General features: G+C 39.4%; 1 protein-coding gene across 1 annotated transcript in view; it reads left to right on the forward strand.

Annotated features, from left to right (window-relative positions):
* LOC143552185 (disease resistance protein RUN1-like) overlaps positions 1–23,172 on the forward strand; it is a 271,952-nt gene extending 248,780 nt beyond the window's left edge. Inside the window, exon 4 of the mRNA XM_077042462.1 lies at positions 22,413–23,172. Within this exon, the coding sequence (XP_076898577.1) occupies positions 22,413–22,820 (408 nt within the window). The 3' untranslated portion in view covers positions 22,821–23,172. The remainder of the gene's footprint in view (positions 1–22,412) is intronic.
* Positions 23,173–23,861: the final 689 nt, after the last annotated feature.

The following is a 23,861-nucleotide window of genomic DNA, read 5'->3' on the forward strand; positions in this document are numbered from 1 at the left end:
ATGAGCCTTAGGTCCATGGGCTTAAGAGAGTATAAATACCCCTTAAACCCTAATCCTTTCCATTATTATCTATCACTACACCATAGCATACACCTTGAGAAACTCACACACACCATCCTTTAACCCGAGCCTAGATTCAAAGTTGAAAACCCGAGCTTGTTGGTGCTAGATCGTCGTGTCAAATCTAAACAACATCAAGACCAGCTCGTGTTCGTAGAACGACTCGTTTAAGGTACGTTTATATTTAGAAATCATCATATAGGTTCGGTTTGGTTTGGGAAATCATAGATCTGTGTTAGTATGGTAAAAACGAATCCAACAAAGCAAACCTCACTGAAATCCATTACAGTTTGATAGGCTAATTGTTAGTATAAAGACCCGTAACATATATACATAAATCGCACCCTATAAACCCGATGTTTTGAACGATTGAATGATTAGGTTTTGTAGGCGCTGACCAGACGATTCCAAGGATACCTAAATCATGATATTTGGTTAAGAAACGAAGGAGTATTGCAGATTTAATACCTGTTGACTGTTATTCGTTCTTATCAATTTTGACGAGGTCAAAGTCTGGATAAGACTGATGTGATTCGTTAAGGAGAAGTAACGAATTGATTAGCCAATTCGTTCTGGTAAGATAACGAATTAGATCACCCATTCGTTATGCCCAGATAACGAATCAGATCACCCAATTCGTTATGTAGATAGCGAATCAAGTCAATGTCAGATAACGAACCAGTTGACGAATCGGGCTTAATTCGTTATAGCAAGTTAACGAACTAAGATAACAAATTAAGCTAGTTAACGAATCAGATCATGTGTAGGATAACGAATTAGGCTATGTTTTGATAACGAATTAGGCTTAGTTCGTTAAAGCGATTGAGATGGCGAATTAGATAATAATTAAAAAACCTAATGGAAAATGTGATAAGACAACTATTAGAAATAAAATTTTTCCAAGCTGACCTGGCAGCTCGACCCGAGCCAGGGGCTCTGCCCCTTGGACCCTGCTAGGGGCTGCCGCCCCTAGAACCCCGCTGTCAGGGGCGCTGCCCCCGAACCCCCGTTCGTTGAGGGTAATAGTTTAACTAGAAACACGTTATGAAGAGCGATAGTAATCATTACGCCTAATTGTTATACAGCTAGTCGTGCTCAGCCAAAGAAAGGAGTAACCATTAACGGAAGAAGTAACCGAGTTCAGGTGAGTTTCTAGCCACACTTCCTTGTTATGTTTTTGGGGTTGTGTGCATACTCGATGTGACAGTTAATACACTTAACTTAAATGGTAAGTGTATGCCATGTATGATATATGTGTTAGATATGATTGATTGCTTGTCGGTACGTGAACGATCTTCGGATATTGCATGTACCGTTAGGTTATAAATAAACATATGGATATTGTATGTAATGCAGGGATGATTACTTGTCGATACGTGAACGATCTTCGGATATTGCATGTATTGCCAAGAATAACGATGATTGTCTCCTTATATGGATATTAAATGATAACTTATATATAGAGTTCCCTATACGGATAATATATAGAGTGTTCCTTAAATGGAAAGTATAGTGTTCCTTTAATGGAAAGCCTCGTGTTCCTTTAATGGAAAGCCCCGTGTTCCTTTGATGGAAAGCATAGTGTTCCTTTAATGGAAAGCCCAATGTTCCTTTGATGGAAAGCATAGTGTTCCTTTAATGGAAAACATAGTGTTCCTTCTATGGAAGTATATAGGATGTTCCTTTAATGGAGAACATATATATAGAGTGTCCTTCTATGGATAATATAAATAGTAGGGCAGTAGTAATAGTTCTTTTAATAGATATTATGTGACGTCCTCTTATGGATATTTATACAAGGTTAAGATATGTATGTATGTAAGATATGTGTATGTATTGTATGTCGCCTGATTAACTAGAACTCACTCAGCATAGCTGACTTTTAGTATGCACGCAGGTATTATGGTTATCGAGAAGGCATGAGGATGACACATGGCATGGATTGAACGGCTGGCATCTGAAGATAGAAGAAACGATGTTTAAAATATGATGTTTTATGTTATGGTTTTAAAGAAATGATTAAATGTTTTGTAATAAACGGTTAAAGTTTTATATTCCGCGAAAGTTTTAATAAACTCTGATTTGTAGAACTGTGTTTATGAGTAAATCCGACGTTAAAGTAGGGTTACCGGTAACGGGGCCTTACATATTCCCTGTGGTTTAACCTTTTTGGTGTTGCCTTTAAATTACCCTCTGTAAATCCTCCTTTTAATCTGTGGCTTTCCAAAAATTATAGTACCTAACTATATCAGCTCTATAGAAGATGGCATTTAAATCATCATCTTCAAAAACAGTAACACAGGGTTACGATGTATTCATGAGCTTCCGTGGGGAGGACACTCGAATGAGTTTCGTTAGCCATTTATATGATGCTTTAACTCGAAATGGCATTACAACCTACAAAGATGACAAGACACTTGAGATTGGAAAGACCATTGCTTCCGAGCTCCTAGAGGCCATAGAAACATCAAAAATTGCCATTGTGGTTTTATCCAGCACTTTTGCAACATCAAAATGGTGTCTGGAGGAAATTGCAAAGATTGTTGATTGCATGAAACGAGGCAATCTGATTGTTATTCCTATTTTTTACCATGTGTCTCCTTCTGACGTGCGACATCAAAGAAACAATTTTCATAAAGGATTTGCTGAACTAGATCCTGAAACTGAACCACAAAAGGTGGAAGCATGGCGAGCTGCTTTCAAAGAAGTGGGCGCTCTGGCCGGATCGCATGTGACAGAACAGAAGTACGTGTTTTTCACATTTATAATTGTAAAGTTATTTTTCCATGTTGTAAACTGGAAGATGTCATGCAACTTAAGAATCATAACGCTACTGGTTATTGCAGGGATGAAGCAGAAGTGGTAAATGAAATTGTGAGAGAAGTTTTAAGGTCCTTGCCTGATACAACGCCAGTAGATCTTCCCAGTAGCCTAGTGGGAATCAAGTCACAAGTGGATGAAGTGAACAGATTGATGAGAATGGAGTCTAGTGAGGTTCGTTTTATAGAGATTTGTGGGATGAGTGGAATCGGTAAGACTGTTCTAGCTGAATGTGTCTTTATGGACATTAAAAACAATTTTGAAAAAAGTAGTCTCGTCGGAAACATCAAGGACATTTCCAAACAAGATGATAGTACCGATTTATGCGAATTCCAACAGAAACTTCTTGATGACATTTTAAAGGAGAAAAGCACTCGTGTTGAAAATGTTATTCATTGACTAACTTTATTGGCCACAAAGCTACGTCGTTTAAAAGTTATAATCATATTGGATGATGTGAATCATGTTGATCAGTTGACGTATTTAGTTGGGGGGCTTGAATGGTTTGGACCTGGTAGCAGAATCATAGTAACCACAACAAACAGAGACTTGTTGAAGTCACATAAAATAAATGATATATATTGGTGTGAAGAAATGGAAGGTGATGAAGCTCTTAGTCTCTTTTGTCAATTCGCATTTAAACAAAGCCATCCTACACATGGTTATGAGAAGTTGTCTGATGATATTGTGAAGCTTGCTGGTGGTCTTCTATTAGCGCTTAATGTTTATGGTTCCCTATTGTTGGACATGGATGAAAACTATTGGAAAGGGATGTTGGAGAAACTTAGAGAATATCCAGAGAAAAAAGTTCTTGATAGACTTGAAGTAGTTTACGCAAGACTGGATAAAGATCAGCGTGACGCCTTCATATATATTGCATGTTTTTTGAAAGGGAGAAACAAAGATTTGGTAAAAGATATACTAACTGATATCGGTTTGCACGCTGAGTGTGGAATTGCAGATCTTATGAACAAATGTCTCATAACTATCAATCTTGAAGATAATGTGTGGATGCATGATCTGCTGCAAAAAATGTGTTGGGAAATTCTTAGCCAGGAATCACATAGGTATGATGGGAAGCTGATACGGATCCTCCATGATGCACAACTATTGGCTCCATGTTCTCTAGTCAATCCCATGTTTATTTGCATTAGTTGGTTAACTCCTTTATTTTAGTTGTTTCAATTCCTAGAAGTATTAGTGGGTAGTTATGCCACTAACCTATCTTCCTTATTTCATGCATATTTACGTTTCATGTAAGCCTATAAAAGGCATATTTGGTTTTTAATGGAGAACATGAACAATTTGATCAAAACAAGTATCTTTACATTTAGTGTTATTTTGTTTTAGAAGGAGATTAGCTAATCTCGAACTTGGCTTCTATCATTTGGTGCTTTCATTCCATGAATCGTGCCTCCCCGAAAAGAAACTACATTGCAGGCTCTCCTCGAGAGGTTTGACCAGTTCCTTTCAACTAATGCCCAGATCACAGCCCAATCTTTTGCTCAAGCCAAAGCTCAGTTAGAGTCCTTGCAAGCCACCATGAACCAACAATTGGAAATATCCAACAAGCTCCTAACTGCCCTTGTTAAGGACAAGGACACATCCTCCTCTTCCGGATTTGGTTCTTCGTCCAACAACCCACCACCACCACCACCTGGTTACCGTGCACCACCACCGCCCGGTAACAATCAACCCCGCCCTCCTAAAATATTGCTTCCCACTTTTGATGGATCAAACCCTCTCGATTGGATATTCCAAGCCGAGAATTACTTTACCTATTACCAAGTTCCGGTGGCTAACCGTCTTAGTCTGGCCGTTTTTTATTTCACAAAGGACGCCCTAAGTTGGTATAAGCATCTGGATAACAACAATCTGTTGGGAACATGGACGGAATTCAAGCGGGCTTTGGAGTTGCGTTTCGGTCCGTCCACCTACGAAAACCACCAAGCTGCACTTTTCAAACTTCGCCAGACTACTAGTGTTGCCGCATACCAAACCGAGTTTGAACGACTTGCCAACCGAGTCGTTGGTTTATCCCCGGTGATTCTGATGAACTGTTTTATCTCCGGACTTAAACCGAAAATTCAAAGTGAATTGGCTGTCCATCATCCTCAAACGCTCCATCAAGCCACGGGTTTGGCCCGTCTAATTGAAGACAAGCTTCTTGCGGGAAATCTCGCTCCTATCAGGGAACCTAGTACACTTGCCCCACCATCATCATCGCAGCCAGCTTCTCCTCCGTTGAAGTGTCTCACTCCCGCGGAAATGCAAGCCAAGAAAGCCGCTGGCATTTGCTTCCTTTGTGAAGAAAAATTTCATCTGGGGCACCGTTGCAAGACACCCCAGTTCTTGTTGTTTGAACCACCAGCAGAACTGCCATGGGAAAGTTTGACTGCACCACTTGTGGGTCGTGAGGACACGACCCGTTTTAATGGGGCGGGTATTGATACGGATCATCCATGATGCACAACTATTGGCTCCATGTTCTCTAGTCAATCCCATGTTTATTTGCATTAGTTGGTTAACTCCTTTTTTTAGTTGTTTCAATTCCTAGAAGTATTAGTGGGTAGTTATGCCACTAACCTATCTTCCTTATTTCATGCATATTTACGTTTCTTGTAAGCCTATAAAAGGCATATTTGGTTTTTAATGGAGAACATGAACAATTTGATCAAAACAAGTATCTCTACATTTAGTGTTATTTTGTTTTAGAAGGAGATTAGCCAATCTCGAACTTGGCTTCTATCATAAGCACATTTCAGTCAAGTATCATAAAGACATTGTAGATATACTCTCATCCAATCTAAAGGTTTGTTTATTAATAGCTTTCCATAAATTGTTGGAGTTTGTGTGTATGTATAATATAAGCTTTCTAGTTAAGCAAAATACTAATAAGGATTGAGTCTTTATTAAAGGCAGCTGACCATTAAAATAGACAAAGGAGAGACGGTGCTGAAACAAACTAAAAAAACTAACAGACTACTAAAGACTCGTTAAAGTTCTTGACCCCCTCTTATTAGCTACTAACGACTAGTTCTAACAAACTGCTTAATTTCTTGCTTCATCCAAACAGATCTTTACCATACGAATTATACTTTAACACCTCTCCTTAATTGAAAATGGTTTTTCAATCGTAAATAGCAAAATACTTCCAGTTTTAGATTCTTGGTGAATATGGTGATGATGCTAGCCAGTTTTTCTTAAGTAGGAAAAACTGTTGATGATCAAAGACACAATTTAATGAACACAAATAACAATTGACACACAACCTTGAAATTACATTAAGAAACTTCATCATCAATAGTTATACTAAGCATGCGTATATAACTATATATGTATGCGCTTCCAACCGGCGCGTTCCAAACAACAAAACATTTGGATAAAACATCAATTAGCCTAACCACTACTAATTACAACATTACCAGATTGACCCTAAACATACTTACAATAATGATACACTGACCATAGTATACTATAATAAATAATAAGTTTATTTTAAACTTCCAGTACCCCCTTAAACAAAACTGTTTAGGAAAGGTGTTCAACGACTTGGGTTACCACAATGCTGGTTCATCATCTTTGAATCGAGTTAGATTAACCTCATTTTTCTCCCACTTTGGGAATTCGTGTTTTAAGTGTCTAAGGTTGTTACACATTTAGCATTTTACGTGATTCTTACTTTGTTGGAATTGGTTACCATCTTTGTTTCTTCCAATATCTACCTAGGTCAGGTCCCTCCTAGGCCAGGTCCGGTGTCAAGTCCCGGATCGATAATCAAACACACGAACAAAACGAATAACTCTCTTTTATATTAATCAGAAAATATCACTCTAAAAACTGATTACAAACTATCAAACCCTAACTCGGTTTGACTCTTGATGAACCCTAACTCGGTTATATCTAGATGAACCCTAACTCGGTTACATCTCGTGTGTGTCTCCAGATGAACCCTTACTCGGTTGCATCTCACACCACACAATCTATAATGTCTGAACATGACATGTTTATATAGGACTAACCTAACTTGCTATCGAAGACATACCTATTATAATTACAATACAATTAGGAAACATAACCACTATGACCTACTTGTCAATATTGGTCCCTCAAGTTCACCGACTTGTGAATTGAGTCCGAAATTACTTCCAACAATCACCCCCTAATTTCCAACTCGAAATAGTTGGCTCTTCAACTCCGAGCATGTCTCTTTCGCCCTGTTTGATTTGACCCATGAACTTGACCTTCTCAGCTTTCACAACCATCTTGGCTTTGATCTTCCTGGAACTTTTCTTGATCCATAGATGTGTTCTTCGGCTCCCCCGAACTCGTCTACCTCTGTGACCATGTCCCCGACCATTCACTTGGTCGTATGAAAAAGCATAACCACTCCTTTGGCTGCGATTCCGGTCATCTAATCGAGCGAACAATAATCTTCCTTGATCTTCTTTTGTTCCCGAACCAAAACTGAGCACATCTTTCAAATCAAAATCTTACAAACTTGATTGCTTCACACAACCGACTCAATTTCTGATCAATCTGTCACAGATTGACACTTTTTTCTTTACTGGTATCACAACGCACCACCCAAGTCACTCAGGTAAACACCGGTATTACACTGTACCACCCCGAATTGCTCAGATAAATTTAACACCTCTCGCAGGTGATCAATTTTTCACGCAATCTGAATCGCTCAGATTGATGTCCCGTAGTTGCCTCGCACAACCCCTTTTGCTCCACTTCGTTGGAACAAATACAAACCAATTAACTAACCCTGAACAACTTTTCAGGACCGAAACTGCTTGAACAAAAACAAACTCTGAATTAAACCGTCTTGTTCAACCCAAATAAAAACACAATGATAATAGTTAAACCTTCTTGTTTAACCAAAAACTTTTATTTTAACCAAAAGTAAAATCAAACTTCTATTTTTCCTTTTGAATTCCTCGTAGCTTTACAATAAAACTCTTCAAGGAAAAGAACTCTAATTGACTTTATATTGCACCAAAAGAAAACCCCACTTTGTTGCCAGCTTAAAAATCAACTATAATATATTTCTTTGACTTTTTCTCCAAACAACCAATTATCACCCTTTTCCTTGAATTATGCGACTACAACCAAAACAGAAGCCCGTACCAGATCTGCGTGCTGCCGCGAACACGTTCCTTACCCAACCGTTGAACCAACCCCCTAACAACCCTTGGTCTGATTTGATTCGCAACACCTGGGTCGACAATCTGTTGTTTCCGAGTTGCCGCCGCACTAACAATACTCAGTATTGCCAACACGGGTCCGACTTGACCTGATTACAAATAGACCCCGATTCAGAAACCCAACTTGGTTCCGATATGTGCGGTGATAGCTCCTCCTCAATCCACCGCTAACCGCCAATCACTATACCGTTGATCCGCCTCACCGCCAATCAAAGTTAACTCGATTATCGATTTCTTGAACTTGGCTCTGATACCAATTCAAGTCCCGGATCGATAATCAAACACACGAACTAAACGAATAACTCTCTTTTATATTAATCAGAAAATATCACTCTAAAAACTGATTACAAACTATCAAACCCAAACTCGGTTTGATTCTTGATGAACCCTAACTCGGTTACATCTAGATGAACTCTAACTCTGTTACATCTCGTGTGTGTCTCCAGATGAACCCTTACTCGGTTGCATCTCACACCACACAATCTATAATGTCTAACCATGACATGTTTATATAGGACTAACCTAACTTGCTATCGAAGACATACCTATTATAATTACAATACAATTAGGAAACATAACCACTATGACCTACTTGTCAATATTTGTCCCTCAAGTTCACCGACTTGTGAATTGAGTCCGAAATTACTTCCAACACTGTGCTCTCTTGATTTGAATTCCATGACAACAACGTTCACATCTATATTCCTTAACTTTCTCCTTTCCATCTTGTTTGGTGAATATAAGTTTATCATGCATATCTTTCTCCTCGTTCAGCTTCTTGATACATTGTTCAGCTTCTTGATATATTCTTTATAGACTTTTGTAGAGGTAGGGTACTAATCCCACCATCAAGTTAATATAACACCCGATGAGAGGATATATATGAGCCAGGCGAAGGACTTGGCGCCTTAACCGTAGCCTAATAAAAGCGGGCAGACTATGCGCTGATCGTGCTGCATGGCACCAAGACCATAGCTTAATATAATAAACATTCCCTGACACCTCGGGAATGGTAGCGCAAAGATTTACACCAGCATGAGACAAAAAGGAAGAATTTACTTTGGGGATATCACCCAACCAATAAGGATTGGACAACACATGAAGGACGGTACAAAATAGTACAACACCTCCAGGACAAAAGGCCATGATGTCCACCAACCTCCACCAACCTCCACAACCGCACGAGTGGAGAATATAATTGGTGCAAAGGCTGACAAGGCAGTTGGCCATACTCTCTCTCCTCCGACTATAAATACCAATGCATCTCCAAACGGTAAAGGATCCACGGTCCAATATTAAGACTCTCTTAATACATTTATTGTACTATCAAGTGTTGATTCTCATGCCGGAGTGTGGCTATGAGAGAATCCCTCCCCATTCCTCGTAACGAGCTCACGGTGTTATGTTTTACAGGATATACTCATCTGCGCCAAGAAGGATTATAACCCATCGTGGGGAATACTTAGCCATTACCCTCGGACTAACTTGTTAGACCTTGAGGGGTGGATTAGTGTTTCTTCATTGGCGCCATCCATGCATATTTCTAGAACTAGTTAAAATTCTCAAAACACTCCTTTCTTGATCCAGATGAGTGGCAAAACTCCAGCTAAAGAGGTTGGCCAACACTCAAAGGCCAACCATAAAGGAAACCTAGAAGTTCTTGACGTAATAGGTAGTGGCGAAGGTATCGCTGATGCATCCACCCTTCGCGCTACCATTACAGAAAAAGCAAAAACGAAGTCACGTTCACAAGCGGCCATGCCACCACAAATAATGGCCTGGTTAGAAGCTGAACAACAAAAACTTAAGGACAAGGTCCAAGAAAAACTGGCGGCAGTCGTTTAACCAAGAACATTGTTCGATACAGAAGCCAGCAGTAATGGTGAAGAAGAAGAGGATGAGTACGAAGAGGATTCAAATCCAGTTCGTACAAAAACACCAGTTGGCAAAGCACCAGTTGTTCGACAGAACAACAAGGCAGAAAAGTCGCATCGATCGCATCTGGAAGGTGACTCGCGGCTAGAGGACCCCGACTACGAAGCAAGTTGAAGGGGTCTGGACGCTGCCACCAAAAAGTTAATAAAGTACCACCCAGACGTGAACGAGAACTTTTCCAAACCATACCGACCAACAACTTCGGCTAGAAAGTCAAAGTTTGTAACAAAGACCGCTGAGGCGGAGTTGCCAGAAAACCTAAAGATTTCGCCAATAGTAGGCCAGTACGATGGTATTTCAGATCCAGGCGATCATTTACAAACTTACATAGCCGTCGGGTTAGTATCAGGGTGGACCATGCCATTATGGTGCCACATTTTTACACTAACGTTGATCGGAGCCGCGAGGGCTTGGTTCGAAAGATTACTAGAAGGCCAGAGTACAAATTGGGAGGACTTATCAAATAAGTTCATCCAACAATTTAGCCATCAGCGGCGTCATCAGTGACCCAACAAACATCCTTAATGTAACCAGAAGAGATAATGAAACGTTGGAAGATTTCATCACCAGGTTCACCCAGGAGGGTTTGAACATTGGTTATGTAAGCAAAGAATTCTTGCGCGCAGCCTTCCGCCAAAACATAAGGGGTGACGATTTGATTCGAAACCTTACGGGCAGGGACGGTATGCCTCACCATTGGGACGATGTCATGACCGTGGCCAAAAGGTATGTGCGGACAGAAAAGAGTTTGGGTAAAGAGTTAATGTGAAATGACGCATGAAACAATATCAACAGAGCCCGCCAAGGCAAAAAGATGTCTTCGGTGTGGTCACAACTAAACAATGACTTTTGAGATCGGCTTCATGTTTTAGTAGTACTCCGCTGATATCAACAGCTCTTGAGTCGGCCTTCTTCTCTGCTTCGTTTGTTTTGGTCATGAGTTGGATTAACATTTCTTCGATCTTTGAGTAGCTTGGGTTTTGATGGCTACTAGAACTTTGATCTTGAAATTGAGGTTTAGGCTGGAAGGGTTGATTTATCGGTTTTTTTTCGAATCCGGGTAAGGGTTGAGTGTTACCTCCGTCTTTCCAGCTGAAATTTGGGTGGTTTCTCCATCCTGGATTGTAGTTATTGCTGAAAGCGTTGTTTTGTCGAGCGATGAAATCGATTTCTTCCATGGCCATAATGACTTGTTTACAGTCACTCGTCTTATTATTTCCTCCACAAGTGTCACAGGTGAGTCTGGTTTTTGATAGCTCGTCTTGAAGTTGTTCGAATTTGTTAGAAAGGGCTTCAAGCTGTGCTGTGACAAGAGTGTTGGAATCAACGTGGTGTATTCCTTTATGGGTAGGTGTAGATCTTAGTGGGTTGTAAGCGAAACTCTTCTTTGCGGCCTTCTCCAGGACTTCAAATGCTTCGTTAGGTGATTTGGATCCCAGGTCTCAACCAGAGATTTGGTCGATGGCCTGTTTGTTTTGACTGGATTGGGCGTCAAAGAACGTTTGTACTTGTAACCATACGCTCAGTCCATGATGTGGACATCTTCTTAGAAGAATTTTTTGTATCTTTCCCATGCTGCGTGTAACGATTCATCATCATCGGTCCGGAATCCGGTAATGCTAGCTCGGTATTTGGCAGTTTTATCAGGCAAAAAATATTTGAGGAGAAACTGTTCAACCATATGGTCCCAAGTGGTGATGGAACCGGAGGAAATAGATTCTATCTATTCTAAGACTTGACCCCTTAGAGAGAAAGGAAAGAGTTTGAGTTTGATTTGATCGTCTGAACAGTTTTGAATTTTAAAGGTTCCGCAGATTCGTAAGAATCGAGATATGTGAGAAAGAGGGTCTTCGTCTAGGAGACCATGAAATTGAACTGAATTTTCTACCATATGAATGGTGCTTGATTTGATTTTGAAATTTTCGGTGATTTCGGGTGGAGCCACTCCATTGCCGTAGCATTCGAGAGTTGGCTTGGCATACTGGCTCATGTTCGGCTCATTGTTCTGGGCCGCCATCATTTATTCGGTTTGATTTTCTCCTGAGTGGTGGCGTCTACTGTCTCGTCTTTGATTGCTTCGGCGGTTTCTACTGTCCGTTTACATGCTCGTCGACGAAAGAGTCGTTTCGGTTCAGAAATTGGAGAAACAAACTCAGGCTCAAAAGTAGAGGACATTCATGGGACTAAATCAAAATTAAACACTAAAGTAAAATTTAGTAAAAGTTAGTACCTAAAGGTTAGTCTAATATTAAACTATGAGTTAGGCTAAGCTATTTTTAACTAAACTAAGATCTAAATTAATTAAGCTAAAGTAAAGGTAAGGTAAATAATGGTTAAAATTAGGCTAGCCGTAAAATTATATATTTTAGTATTTAGTAAACAAAAATAAAGATAAAATAAAATAGAAGTTAAAAATTTGTACAATTATAGACATGATTAAATTAAAACTCGGATCGTTCTTAGAAACGTACCGTGTCCCCGGCAGCGGCGCTAAAAACTTGATGTGTGCTGCACGTGGCGGTTAAAATATAAAGGATGGGATGATTTGCTTTTTGCACAAGATCGTGTTTTAAATTTATAAAAGTGATTTCTACAAAGACTAAACACACACAAAATAGGCAAGTGTACCTATCGTATATGTAGAATAGTATTGGTAAGAACCAAGTATCGATCCGTGGACACAAAAGTTTCTAATGATAATCGTTGTTTTACTTTAATCGGGAGTTTTAATCATTTTGGGGTTAATTTTTGAACTTTTTATAAAATATAAACACTTATATATAATATATAGGTTACCAAGACAAGAGATTCTAAACGAGTTGTTCAATTATGCGAAGGTTACCATTAAGATCAAGAATCCACTCCATTTTAGCATTGATAATTAATATGTAGACATGTGATAAACTTGCCGTAGCAATATATGATAGATAGCTCCTTAAACCTTAAGTGAGCATCTTTGGCACTAAGGAGGTAACGTGCATGCGCATTTTAAAGTCCACCCTTTCCTAATGTCACGCCACCTCAATAATGTTAATTTAAGTTGGCAAGTAGTTTCGTAAAGTATAAAGATTAGGATTGACTCCGATTTCTCAAATACCAATTCTAACAACTTCAGGTGGTTGTAGTTTAGTCACACAACCTCCCCTTGGTTGATTTATGTATGTTATAATTACACATTCCATTAAGATATGATTTCTTTAACTAAAATGATATCCTAAGCAAAGCTATTTTCGGATTACCAAGACTTAGAAAAATACATCATAACTTATATCTCATCATTTCTAAGTACAATATAAGGATCCATGTTTCGTTAATGTATCAAAGTATTTCTATCTTTCAAGAACATATATCGATCATGAACAATTGCAAATAGAATTGACAACCACTAACTTTGAATTAGTGATTTAATATGGTGAAACGTTTCTCATCAAAAGATAATTGTAATATAACCATGTACTTTACTAGACTACACCACATGTCTTGTATAATTATCAAGTAAAACAAAGCTTCTTCATAGATTTTAGATGGTAAAAGGAGTTTAGCTCATAATGAGCATGATGATAAACATTAAGATGAATAATTATCTTTCAAGAACATGAATCGATCATGAACGGTTGCAAATAGAATTGACAACCACCAACTTTGAATTAGTGATTTAACATGGTGAAACATTTCTCATCAAAAGATAATTGTAGTATAACCATGTACTTTACTAGACTACACCACATGTCTTGTATAATTATCAAGTAAAACAAAGCTTCTTCATAGATTTTAGATGGTAAAAGGAGTTTAGCTCATAATGAGCATGATGATAAACATTAAGATGAATGATGATGACAAATACATGATTAAACTTGGAACAATCTAACCAAATGTAGATGAATCTTCCTTCTTAATGATGGTTGATGATGATGGTTGATGGTGATGATCTCCAAGTCTTCAAACTCTTCACTAAATCTTCTATGTGAGTGTAAGTGTGTGTTTATATAAGAGAGAACCGGATAGAATTCTTTTCAAGGAAAACCAAATGAATGCAACATGAGCCACTATTTATAGGTAATCTGGAGTATGAGGCACGGCCCCGTGCTTACGTAAGCACGCCCTCATGTATTTTTATGACATGTGCCAGATTTGTTTTGTCTTTTCTGAAAGGTGACCACGGCCCCGTGCTTACTGATGCACGGTCACATGCTTTTTAGTGACATGTGCTAATTCTTTTTGTGTTTTCTGTGTTGACGTCCACGGCCCCGTGGTTGAGAGGCACGGCCCCGTGCTTTTGCTTCCAGATTTTTTCTTTTCTGTGTTGACGTCCACGGCCCCGTGGTTGAAAGGCACGGCCCCATGCTTTTGCTTCCAGATTTTGTCTTTTCTTGTGTTCAGAAGCATGGGGGCGTGTTTCTTGAGGCATGGGGGCGTGTTTCTTTGTTTTTCTTATGTTTTCTTCTGTTTTTCTTCGTCTTTTTGCTTGTTTCTTCGTTTGGGGCTTGGTTTCACCTGCAACTATATTTTATTATGATAAGTAGCCTTTTATGCTATGTTATTTGATAGAAAGTGCAGTTTTTAGATATTATTTGATGCCGTTTGGAATATGTATATTTCTTTGTACATCGGTTGCTGATCAACAATGTGGATGTGCTTGCATGGACCCCGGCAGACATGACAGGGTCCCAAGAACCAAGGCAGAGCACAAATTGAATGTTAATTCGGATTTTATCCCAGTCGTACAAAAGCGATGAAAGATGGACCAGAGCAAGCAAAGGCATGTGATGAACAAGTTAAGTAGCTGGTAGATGTGGGGATAATCCGCGAAATTCAGTATCAAACATGGGTGGCAAACCCGGTAATGGTACCAAAGGCAAATGGGCAATGGCGTATGTGCATCGACTTCAAATATCTCAATAAAGCGTGTCCAAAAGATTGCTACCCTTTACCAGAAATCGACCTAAAGGGGGACGCGATCGTCCCCTTCCAGTTCAAATGTTTCTTGGGCTCGTATATAGGGTACTATCAGATTCACATGACGGCGGGAGATCAAGACAAAACGGCGTTCCTGACAAACAATGGAACATACTGTTACAAGATGATGCCATTTGGCCTCAAAAACGTTGGGTTCACGTACTAACGCCTAATGGACAAAGAATTCAAGCCCCAAATTGGGAGAAACCTAGAAGTTTACATGGATTACTTAGTCATCAAAAACGAGACAGAAGCAGCGATGCTAAAAGACATTGAAGAAACTTTCAAGACATTGCGCTTGATCAGCATGAAGCTCAACCCTGGGAAATGTTCCTTCAGGATGGAAGAAGGAAAATTCCTAGGAGTGATCGTAACCAACGGTGGCTTCAAAGCCAATCCAGAGAAAGTGGAAGCAGTATTGACAATGCCCTCCCCAAAGACTGTCAAGCAAGTGCAAACACTTAATGGCCGGTTGGTCGCACTCAATAGATTCTTGTCAAGTCACGCGGAAATATCTTTTCCATTTGTATCAACCCTGAGAAATTGTCTCAAAAAGTCTCAATTTCGATGGACGGTGGAAGCAAAAACGGCGTTCCAATAAATCAAGTCGCGCTTAGCAGAATTGCCAACACTGACGGCACCAAAGGCCAAAGAACCGCTGATAATATATTTAGTTGCTTCTGAAAGGGCAATTAGCGCGGGTACTAATGGTGGAAAGAAGTGGTGTCCAAACACCTATCTACTATGTAAGTCGCACCCTAGCGGATGCGGAAACAAGGTATTCCACTTTGGAGAAATTGGTCATGCCGATGGCACAAACGGCGCGTTGTCTGAGAAGATATACTTCCAAGGCCACCCGATACATGTTCTCACCAATTATCGCCTGCAGAACGTGTTAAGCAAACCAGAATTATCCAGAAGACTGGAAAAGTGGGCGATAGAGTTGGGAGAACACGCCATCGAATATAAACCTAGGCCAGCAAGCAAAGGTCAGGTTTTGGCAGACTTCATGGCGGAAGTACCCCATGAGAAAGAGGAAGAATGCCGAAAAGAAATAGAACCCCCGGAAGATTAACAAAAAGAACAAGTTTGGAAATTGTTCACGGACGGGGCATCCAATGATGAAGGTGCAGGCGCAGGGTTAAGAATAACCAACCCAGATGGGCAAGACTTCACATACGCAATACGCCTCGAATTCAAGAGCACAAATAACGAGGCGGAATATGAAGCATTGTTGGCAGGTTTGAGAAACGCCAAAAAGTTGGGGGGGCTCAACATTTGGAAGCGTACGTCGATTCAATGTTGGCGGCGAATCAAATAGAATGATAATATGATGCAAAAGACGATAAAATGGCATCATACCTAGCGCAAGCTAAGGCGCTAATGGGTACCTTCATCACGTGTAAAGTGAAACACGTGAAACGAAGCGAGAATAAACAAGTAGATGCTCTTAGCAATTTAGCATCGGTAAGCCTCAAACACCTCGCCAAAGACGTCCACGTAGAAGTGTTAACAAACCCTTCAACAATCAGGAGAGAAGTCTGTGTAAGCTCCACAGCTACACCAAACTGGATGACACCAATCGTCAACTTCTTGTCGATAGGCACCTTGCCAGACAAAAAGGCGGAGGCTCGAAAGATACATCACAAAGCGCTTAATTATACACTTCAGAATGGCAGTTTGTACAGACGATCTTATTTGGGGTCACTCCTCCGATGTGTGGATGCGCAAGACACAAATTACCTGTTGAGAGAAATTCACGAAGGAATTTGTGGCATTCATGCAGGACCAAGAATGGTGGTAGCCAAGATCATGAACACGGGATATTACTAGCCGGGCATGCACGTAGATGTAGTAAAAGAGTTAAGGTGGTGCAGCACATGCCAGCGCCATGCACCAAAAACTTTGCGCCCAAAAAATGCAATGATCCTGGTAACAACATCTTGGCCATTCCAAAAATGGGCGATTGACATAATACGGTCATTTCCTGAAGCGCCAGGGCGAGTGAAGTTCTTAATCGTCTCAATCGATTACTTCACCAAATGGATTGAAGCAAAACCAGTGGCAACGATAAACGCGGCCAGCATCAAGAAATTCATTTGGGAATTTATCATATGCCGTTTTGGGCTTCCCATGAACTTGGTCAGCGATAATGGAACACAATTCGCAGACCAGTGCATCAGAAACATGGCTCAAAGAGTTAAACATTACTCAAACGTTCACCTCTGTCACCCACCCACAAGGAAACGGGGAAGTGGAACGCGTCAATCGAAGCATCGTCGGCGGCATAAAAAGAAGGCTAGTGGATTACAAATCGGTTTGGGTTGATCAGCTCGTGCTTATCCTCTAGGAAATACGCACCCAAAGAAATAAAAGCAACGCCGAAACGCCATTCAGCCTGACTTAAGGCACAGAAGCAATGATTCCGGCAGAAGTCGAAGTGCCAGCGCCAAGAGTTACACTGCCGAATGACAATGAAGTCGAAAGGCGATTGGACTTAATGCTTCTTGAAGAACGAAGAGAGTTGGCAGCAATGCATGAACAAAATTACAAACGCAACTCTAGAAGTATTATGATACAAGAGTAAAGATTTGTGACTTCAATGCTGGAGATTACGTCATTCGCAACAACGAGGCATCAAAAGCTCAAGTGCAAGGAAAACTAGCACCAACATGGGAAGGCCCCTATCAGATAAAAGAAGTATTGGGAAAGGGCGCTTATGCACTGATGCAGCTCGATGGCTCGCCAATTCTAAGGACATAGAACGCGGTGCATCTCCGAAGGTGTTACATGTAAATCAATTTCAAATTTTTAAACAGGCCAAGGGCCAACAAAAGCAAATGAAAACGATACTCCGCATTTCACAAAATAAAGAAAAGCTCATTTCATATATATACAAAAGAGAATATTTACAAGCGGATACCAACATTCGAAAAGGAAAATATGGTTGTCCCTAGAACGTACCTATGCACCAGTTTCTTCATCTCATGAGTTCATCCTCAAAATTCAGCTTCTTCAGATAACTATGAAAGGTGATGAAAAAACCGTAGAATATTTAAGACGTACTCAAGAATATGCAACCGCTATAGAAAATAGGTATATTGGTTTTTATTAATCCCAACTATCATCTTTTAGTCACCGTCGGTCCCAACTAACGAATTGGCTGCTGACGGACCCAACTTTTAACGTATCTGTTCCTAAGGGTCCGCGACTAACATAATTTTAACGCTGTTAGTCACTGGTCGCCAGAAAAATGTTTTTGTTCGGAAAGTCACATTTATTTTTTCGGAAAATACCACCTGAACACTGCCACCACCACCAATTGACTCACCACCAGCCAACCACCACCAACCGATTTAGACGATGGTTCAAGGGTTCAGGCGACCTCAATAATTGGGGCTTTTAGTAGAAAAAAGGTTCCTAGAGGTCCGATACTAAGTTACCAAGATGTTTGTGATGAAAATATTGAGTTTTCGGGAAAAAATGTGAGTTTTCCGGGAAAAAACGTTTTTCCGACGACTTAAAACTAACGCCATTAAGATTTTGTTAGTCGCGGACCGTTAGAAACAAACACGTTAAAAGTTGGTACCGTCAGAAGCCAATTTGTTAGTTGGGACCGGCAATGACCAAAAGGCGATAGTTGCGATTAATAAAAACCAATATACCTAGAAAATATAGATGAACCGATGAAGGGTAAGGATCATGTCATGCTTACGGTTACCGGTCTTTGTGAAAAATGTTATGGTCTCAAGTCAAACCTTTTACCCGTACTCCATCGGCCACTTTTGGTGAGCTTCATGGTCTCATTAATAACTATAGTACATGACTACTAAACTTTTAACAACACAACCTACAACCTGCAAGCTTTTATGGCCATCGCCCCATCCCAACAACCACAACCAAACCTACAATCCATTCAGACCAACTCTGTAACCTACAACTTTGGGCGGCACAACTTGGCCATCAATTGAACCCGAATGTTGCATCTACGCCACCCCAAATAACACAACCATACTTTGCTCCTCGATCCTTAAACAATAACTGACGAGGTCATGGAAATTCATGGGGTTCCTACAGGGGTAATTATCTCAACATCACTGCTCGCAACTGTGAAAAATGGTAGTTCACGTCAATTCTCTTGGGCATTTACTCAAAACACCGTGTATGATCACCGTAACCACTGCGATATTGTTTATACACCTTCTCAGTGCCCAAATCAGTCTTCTCAACCATGCACCCAGTCTCAAGCCAGTTATGCCACTCATTTTGATGCTAGTTCACACTGGAGCTTTAATTGGCTTCCTGAGAAGCTAATGATCATGATGCCACGTATTTTGAGAGCCTTGACAACTCGAATGCCTACTATGGTAATGGTCAACCCTTACCCATTTTATACATAGGCTCAACCAAAATTTATTCACCAACTAAAACCCTCACACTTTCTAATATCCTTCATGTTCCTCAACTTCAAAGAAATCTTTTATCTGTTCATAAGTTTTTTGTTGATAATAATGTTTTCTTTGAGTTTCATGCTTCTTGTTTTGTTGTGGACGAGTCTACATGCACCATCCTCCTAACGGGTCCAAGTGAACAGTGATTGTACTCCATTAGCCTTCCTCAGCTCAAATCTCTTCCTAGAGTCTCCTTTAATGCCTTCAAAGCATCCTCCAACATTTTGCATGAAAGGCTTGGACATCCTAATGCTCAAGTTTCTCGTTCTATTGTTTCGCATTTTAATTTACCTATATTAGACAAGTTGTCGTCTTCATTATGTACAATGGGCAAGTCTTCAAAATTATCTTTATCAAACTCCAGTTTTCATAGTGCTAATGTTTTGAACTTGGTTTATTGTGATGCTTGGGGTCCTACTCCCACTTTATCATTTGATGGCTATAATTATTTTTTATTGTGTGTTGATAATCATTCCAAATATATGTGGTTTTATCCTTTAGCTCGTAAATCTAAGGCTTATCATAACCTAACGTATTTTATTCGAATGGTAGAAAGGTAATTCAACACTAAATTAAAAAGTATCCAATCTGATGGGGAGGTGTGAATTTCGCACCATTGCTTGGTTGTGTCACAACCTTTGTCACAAACTTGGTATAGTTCATCGACGCTCTTGTCCTCACACCAGTGAACAAAATGGCACTATTGAGCGTCGCCATCGTCATGTTGTTGAAACTGATCTTGCTCAATCTCATGTTTCTCAGTGTTTATGCCATCTTGCATCCGAAACAACTGTTTATCTCATAAATCGTCTTCCATCCCATGTCTCCTCCAACAAATCATCTTTTGAACAAATTTTTAAATGTCAACCAGATTACTCTTTTCTAAGGGTTTTTGGATGTCAATGTTTCCATCCTTTTGTCCTTCCAATAATCACAAAATTGAATTTCGATCTACTTCGTGTATCTTTCTTGGCTACAGTCATGTTCACCATGACTATCGGTAACTCGAGCTCACAACTGGCCGAGTATATATTGCTCGACATGTCTATTTTATGCACATGTTTTCCCTTATGCCTCACCTAAAATCTCTAACCCGCCCCAACTTGGCACCCCATACGTCTCCACTTATCCTATTGACTGTGACCTACCTGGATCTATTCCCATCAATCCTGCCCCACCTAATTCAGATGGCACTACCCCAAACGATACCCCCTCAGCCGACACCGGCCACCTCAGCCGAGACCACCTAATTAGCCTATACTACCTAAACCGAAACCACCCAAAGCACCCAACCTGAAACCAACCCAACCACCATTATGCACCTCCCAACCGTCGCCCAATACCTCGTCCACCACACCTTAAGCTGAATCCTAAACCAACAACCTGATATAATCATGCTGCCTATATGGCTACAAATTTACCTAACCCACCAGTTAAGCCTACCTCCTTTACTTTTGCCAATGCCTCTTAAGGAGTGGCATCATGCCATGCCTGAAGATTTGAAGGCACTTCATTAAAACGGTACTTGGTCATTAGTTACTCCTGTCAAAAATGCTAAAGTGGTTGATTGTAAGTGGTACTTGGTCATTAGTTACTCCGAACCAGCCTTCAATCCAACCAACGACAACAGTCGTCCACCCTCTTGATTAGATTGATGTTAACACTAACGAACACCCTCTGTGGTCTTCGACTTCTTGTGGAAAAACTAGGCAACAAACTTCTCAGATATTATTATGATTTTTCATAAATAAAGCCGATGCCTCATGCGTGATCGGAACTGGGCATCGGAATCCAAACACCTCAGTGATGATCAGATTTCAAATGCCTCATGCATATAGCCACCTTCTGTCGCTCTCTTTTTCACTGATTTGTTCTTCGTATAACTGCCATGAACCACTAACGATTTTTAACCTTCGATTTCAGATCAAATACCTTCAAGAACTTTAAGAGCCTGATGCTCTTATACCAATTGTTGCCCGGGTGTGGAAGAACATAGTAATTGAAGAAACAATGTACTTCTCTGATTGTTTTTGGCTATGAACATCAATCTTATGTACACCACGAACCCTAATTACATAATAAACACAGTTTGACTAATTACATAATGACCCATGTACTTTGGATTTAGATGGATTAATCAAATTATAGACCAGCATAACGGTATTTGGTACGAATTCACCCACTGTCCAAACCTTAAAGTTTGGCTTTACAATTTCCCTAATCAATGAGAGACTATTGAGGTCAGTATTTGATCTATGTTATTTTCGTTAGTTTAATACCAAGAAGTATTCAGTCTTAAGTAGAGGTAACTAGGCATTTCAAAAGACTCGTTAAACTCCTTGACTCCCTTTTATCTGGTACTTTCAACTAGTTCTAACAAATTGACTTGATTTTTTTTCTGCTTTATGCTAATGGCTCTTTACCATTTAAATTATACGTTAAAATAAACTACATTGACTTCAAACATTCTAACTTTTCAAACTCGAATACTACATATTTTAAAATTCATATTTCACATGAACACATTTCAACCACTTGTAAGTCACCAACACTAAATATTTTACAGTAGAGGAAGATTTAATTATATTACTAACTCTGTTGTGCTTGTCTATATCAGGGGGCGCACACTATCGAAGTCATTAACCAGGAGCCATATGAGGATGAAGATAATTATTGCTTCACTGATCCTATGTATTTCTCAAAGATGACGAAACTAAAATTTCTCAAAATTAGTAATGTACACTTCCCTGAAGGACTTAACTATCTTTCCAATGATCTAAGAATTCTAGAATGGTATGGATGTTCTTTAAAATCCTTGCCTTCAATGTTTGAACCAAAACACATTTATGAACTTGAAATGTGTTGTAGCCAACTTAAAACACTTTGGAAGAAAGATCTAGTAAGTAATTGTGTGTATTTAATAGTTTCAATCACGATTTGCAAGGTAGATACTAACAATTTCCCTCTCATATGACAGGAGCTGCCTAATTTGAGATCTATTAACCTCAGTTTCTCAAAGAACTTAATGGGCATCCCAAACTTGAAATCTGCATCGAATCTTGTGAAACTAATTCTTGAAGGCTGCACGAGCTTGGCAAGCTTACATGAATCAGTTATTCTCCATAAACGACTACGTTACTTAAACCTCAAAGGGTGTACATCTCTACAAAGCCTTGGAAATAGTCATATGGAAATGGAAGCTCTTGAGGCACTTGTTCTTTCTGGCTGCTCAAAACTTGAAAATATTCCTGAGTTTGGAAATAGCATGAAGCGCTTGGAGCATCTGCATATGGATGGGACTGGAATCAAAAAATTACCAGAGAACTTGGGGAAAATGTTTAATTTAAGGAAACTTGATGCCAGTAAAACCATTATTGAAGTCTAAAGAGCTTCCATCTTCCATCTATTGCTTAGAGAAACTAAGATTCCTGCATGTTAATTGCTGCCCGCTGTCAATCAAAACAAGTTGCTTTTTAAACCCAAGCTTTGATATACTATCATCAGGTTTAAAAGAAGTTGATTTAAGTTACTGCAATATATCTATGGTACCTGATGGTATTGGTTTGTTATGTCACTTAATAACTTTGGATCTATCCGGAAATGAATTTGTTTCGCTACCAGCAAGTATTGGTCTTCTTTCAAAACTAAGAATGCTTTGTGTAAATAATTGCAAGAGGCTTCAGTCATTACCAAAACTTTCCTCAGTAGACGTGGACAAAGACTATGGACCACGGAGTAGATATAGTTACTATGTTTCCGAAGAGGGGGCTGATCTATCTAAATTCCATGCATCCAGCTTCAACAGTTGCCCAACAGTATCATGTTTGAACTGTCCTAAACTGGCAATGAACAAACAAGGCAATTATCTAGCCGAAAGGATATTAAACAGTTACCTTCAGGTTCATCCGTTTCTCTCTCAAAGTTATTAATTAGTTCGTTTTTAATTCATACGCACATATATATATATATATATATATCCGTTGGTTGGCCAATAATATGTTTCTAAAGGCTTCTAAAATAGTTAGTGGTTCCAGATAATATGTATGGTTTCAGTACTCATTCACGCACACACATTGGTGAATTCATTTGGAAAAACCAAAAAATGGTAAATTGGAAATCATGTGTTTTACATGTAAATAAATTATTTGAAAAAACATTTTAAGTGTAAATAACTCATTTTTACATAATCTATTTTGAAGTTTTTCCATATAAACATATATAGAAGTTGTTTTAATTAAAAAAATAAATAAATTCTGAAAAACAGTTCAATAAAATATATATATTTCAAGTTGTTTTTTTATTGAAACGTCTTCTACATGTGTTTACATGTAAATTCTAGGAACTTTTTTTTTTTTGCAAAATCTCTCTTTTTTCATATGTGTTTCTTATAAGTTTTTTTACTTGTAAAACTGATGGTCCTAACATA

The sequence above is a fragment of the Bidens hawaiensis genome, unplaced genomic scaffold (genome assembly GCF_021521415.1).
Source record: "Bidens hawaiensis isolate Kalapana, Puna unplaced genomic scaffold, B.hawaiensis_p1.1 tig00016822_1, whole genome shotgun sequence".
Lineage (NCBI taxonomy): Eukaryota > Viridiplantae > Streptophyta > Magnoliopsida > Asterales > Asteraceae > Bidens > Bidens hawaiensis.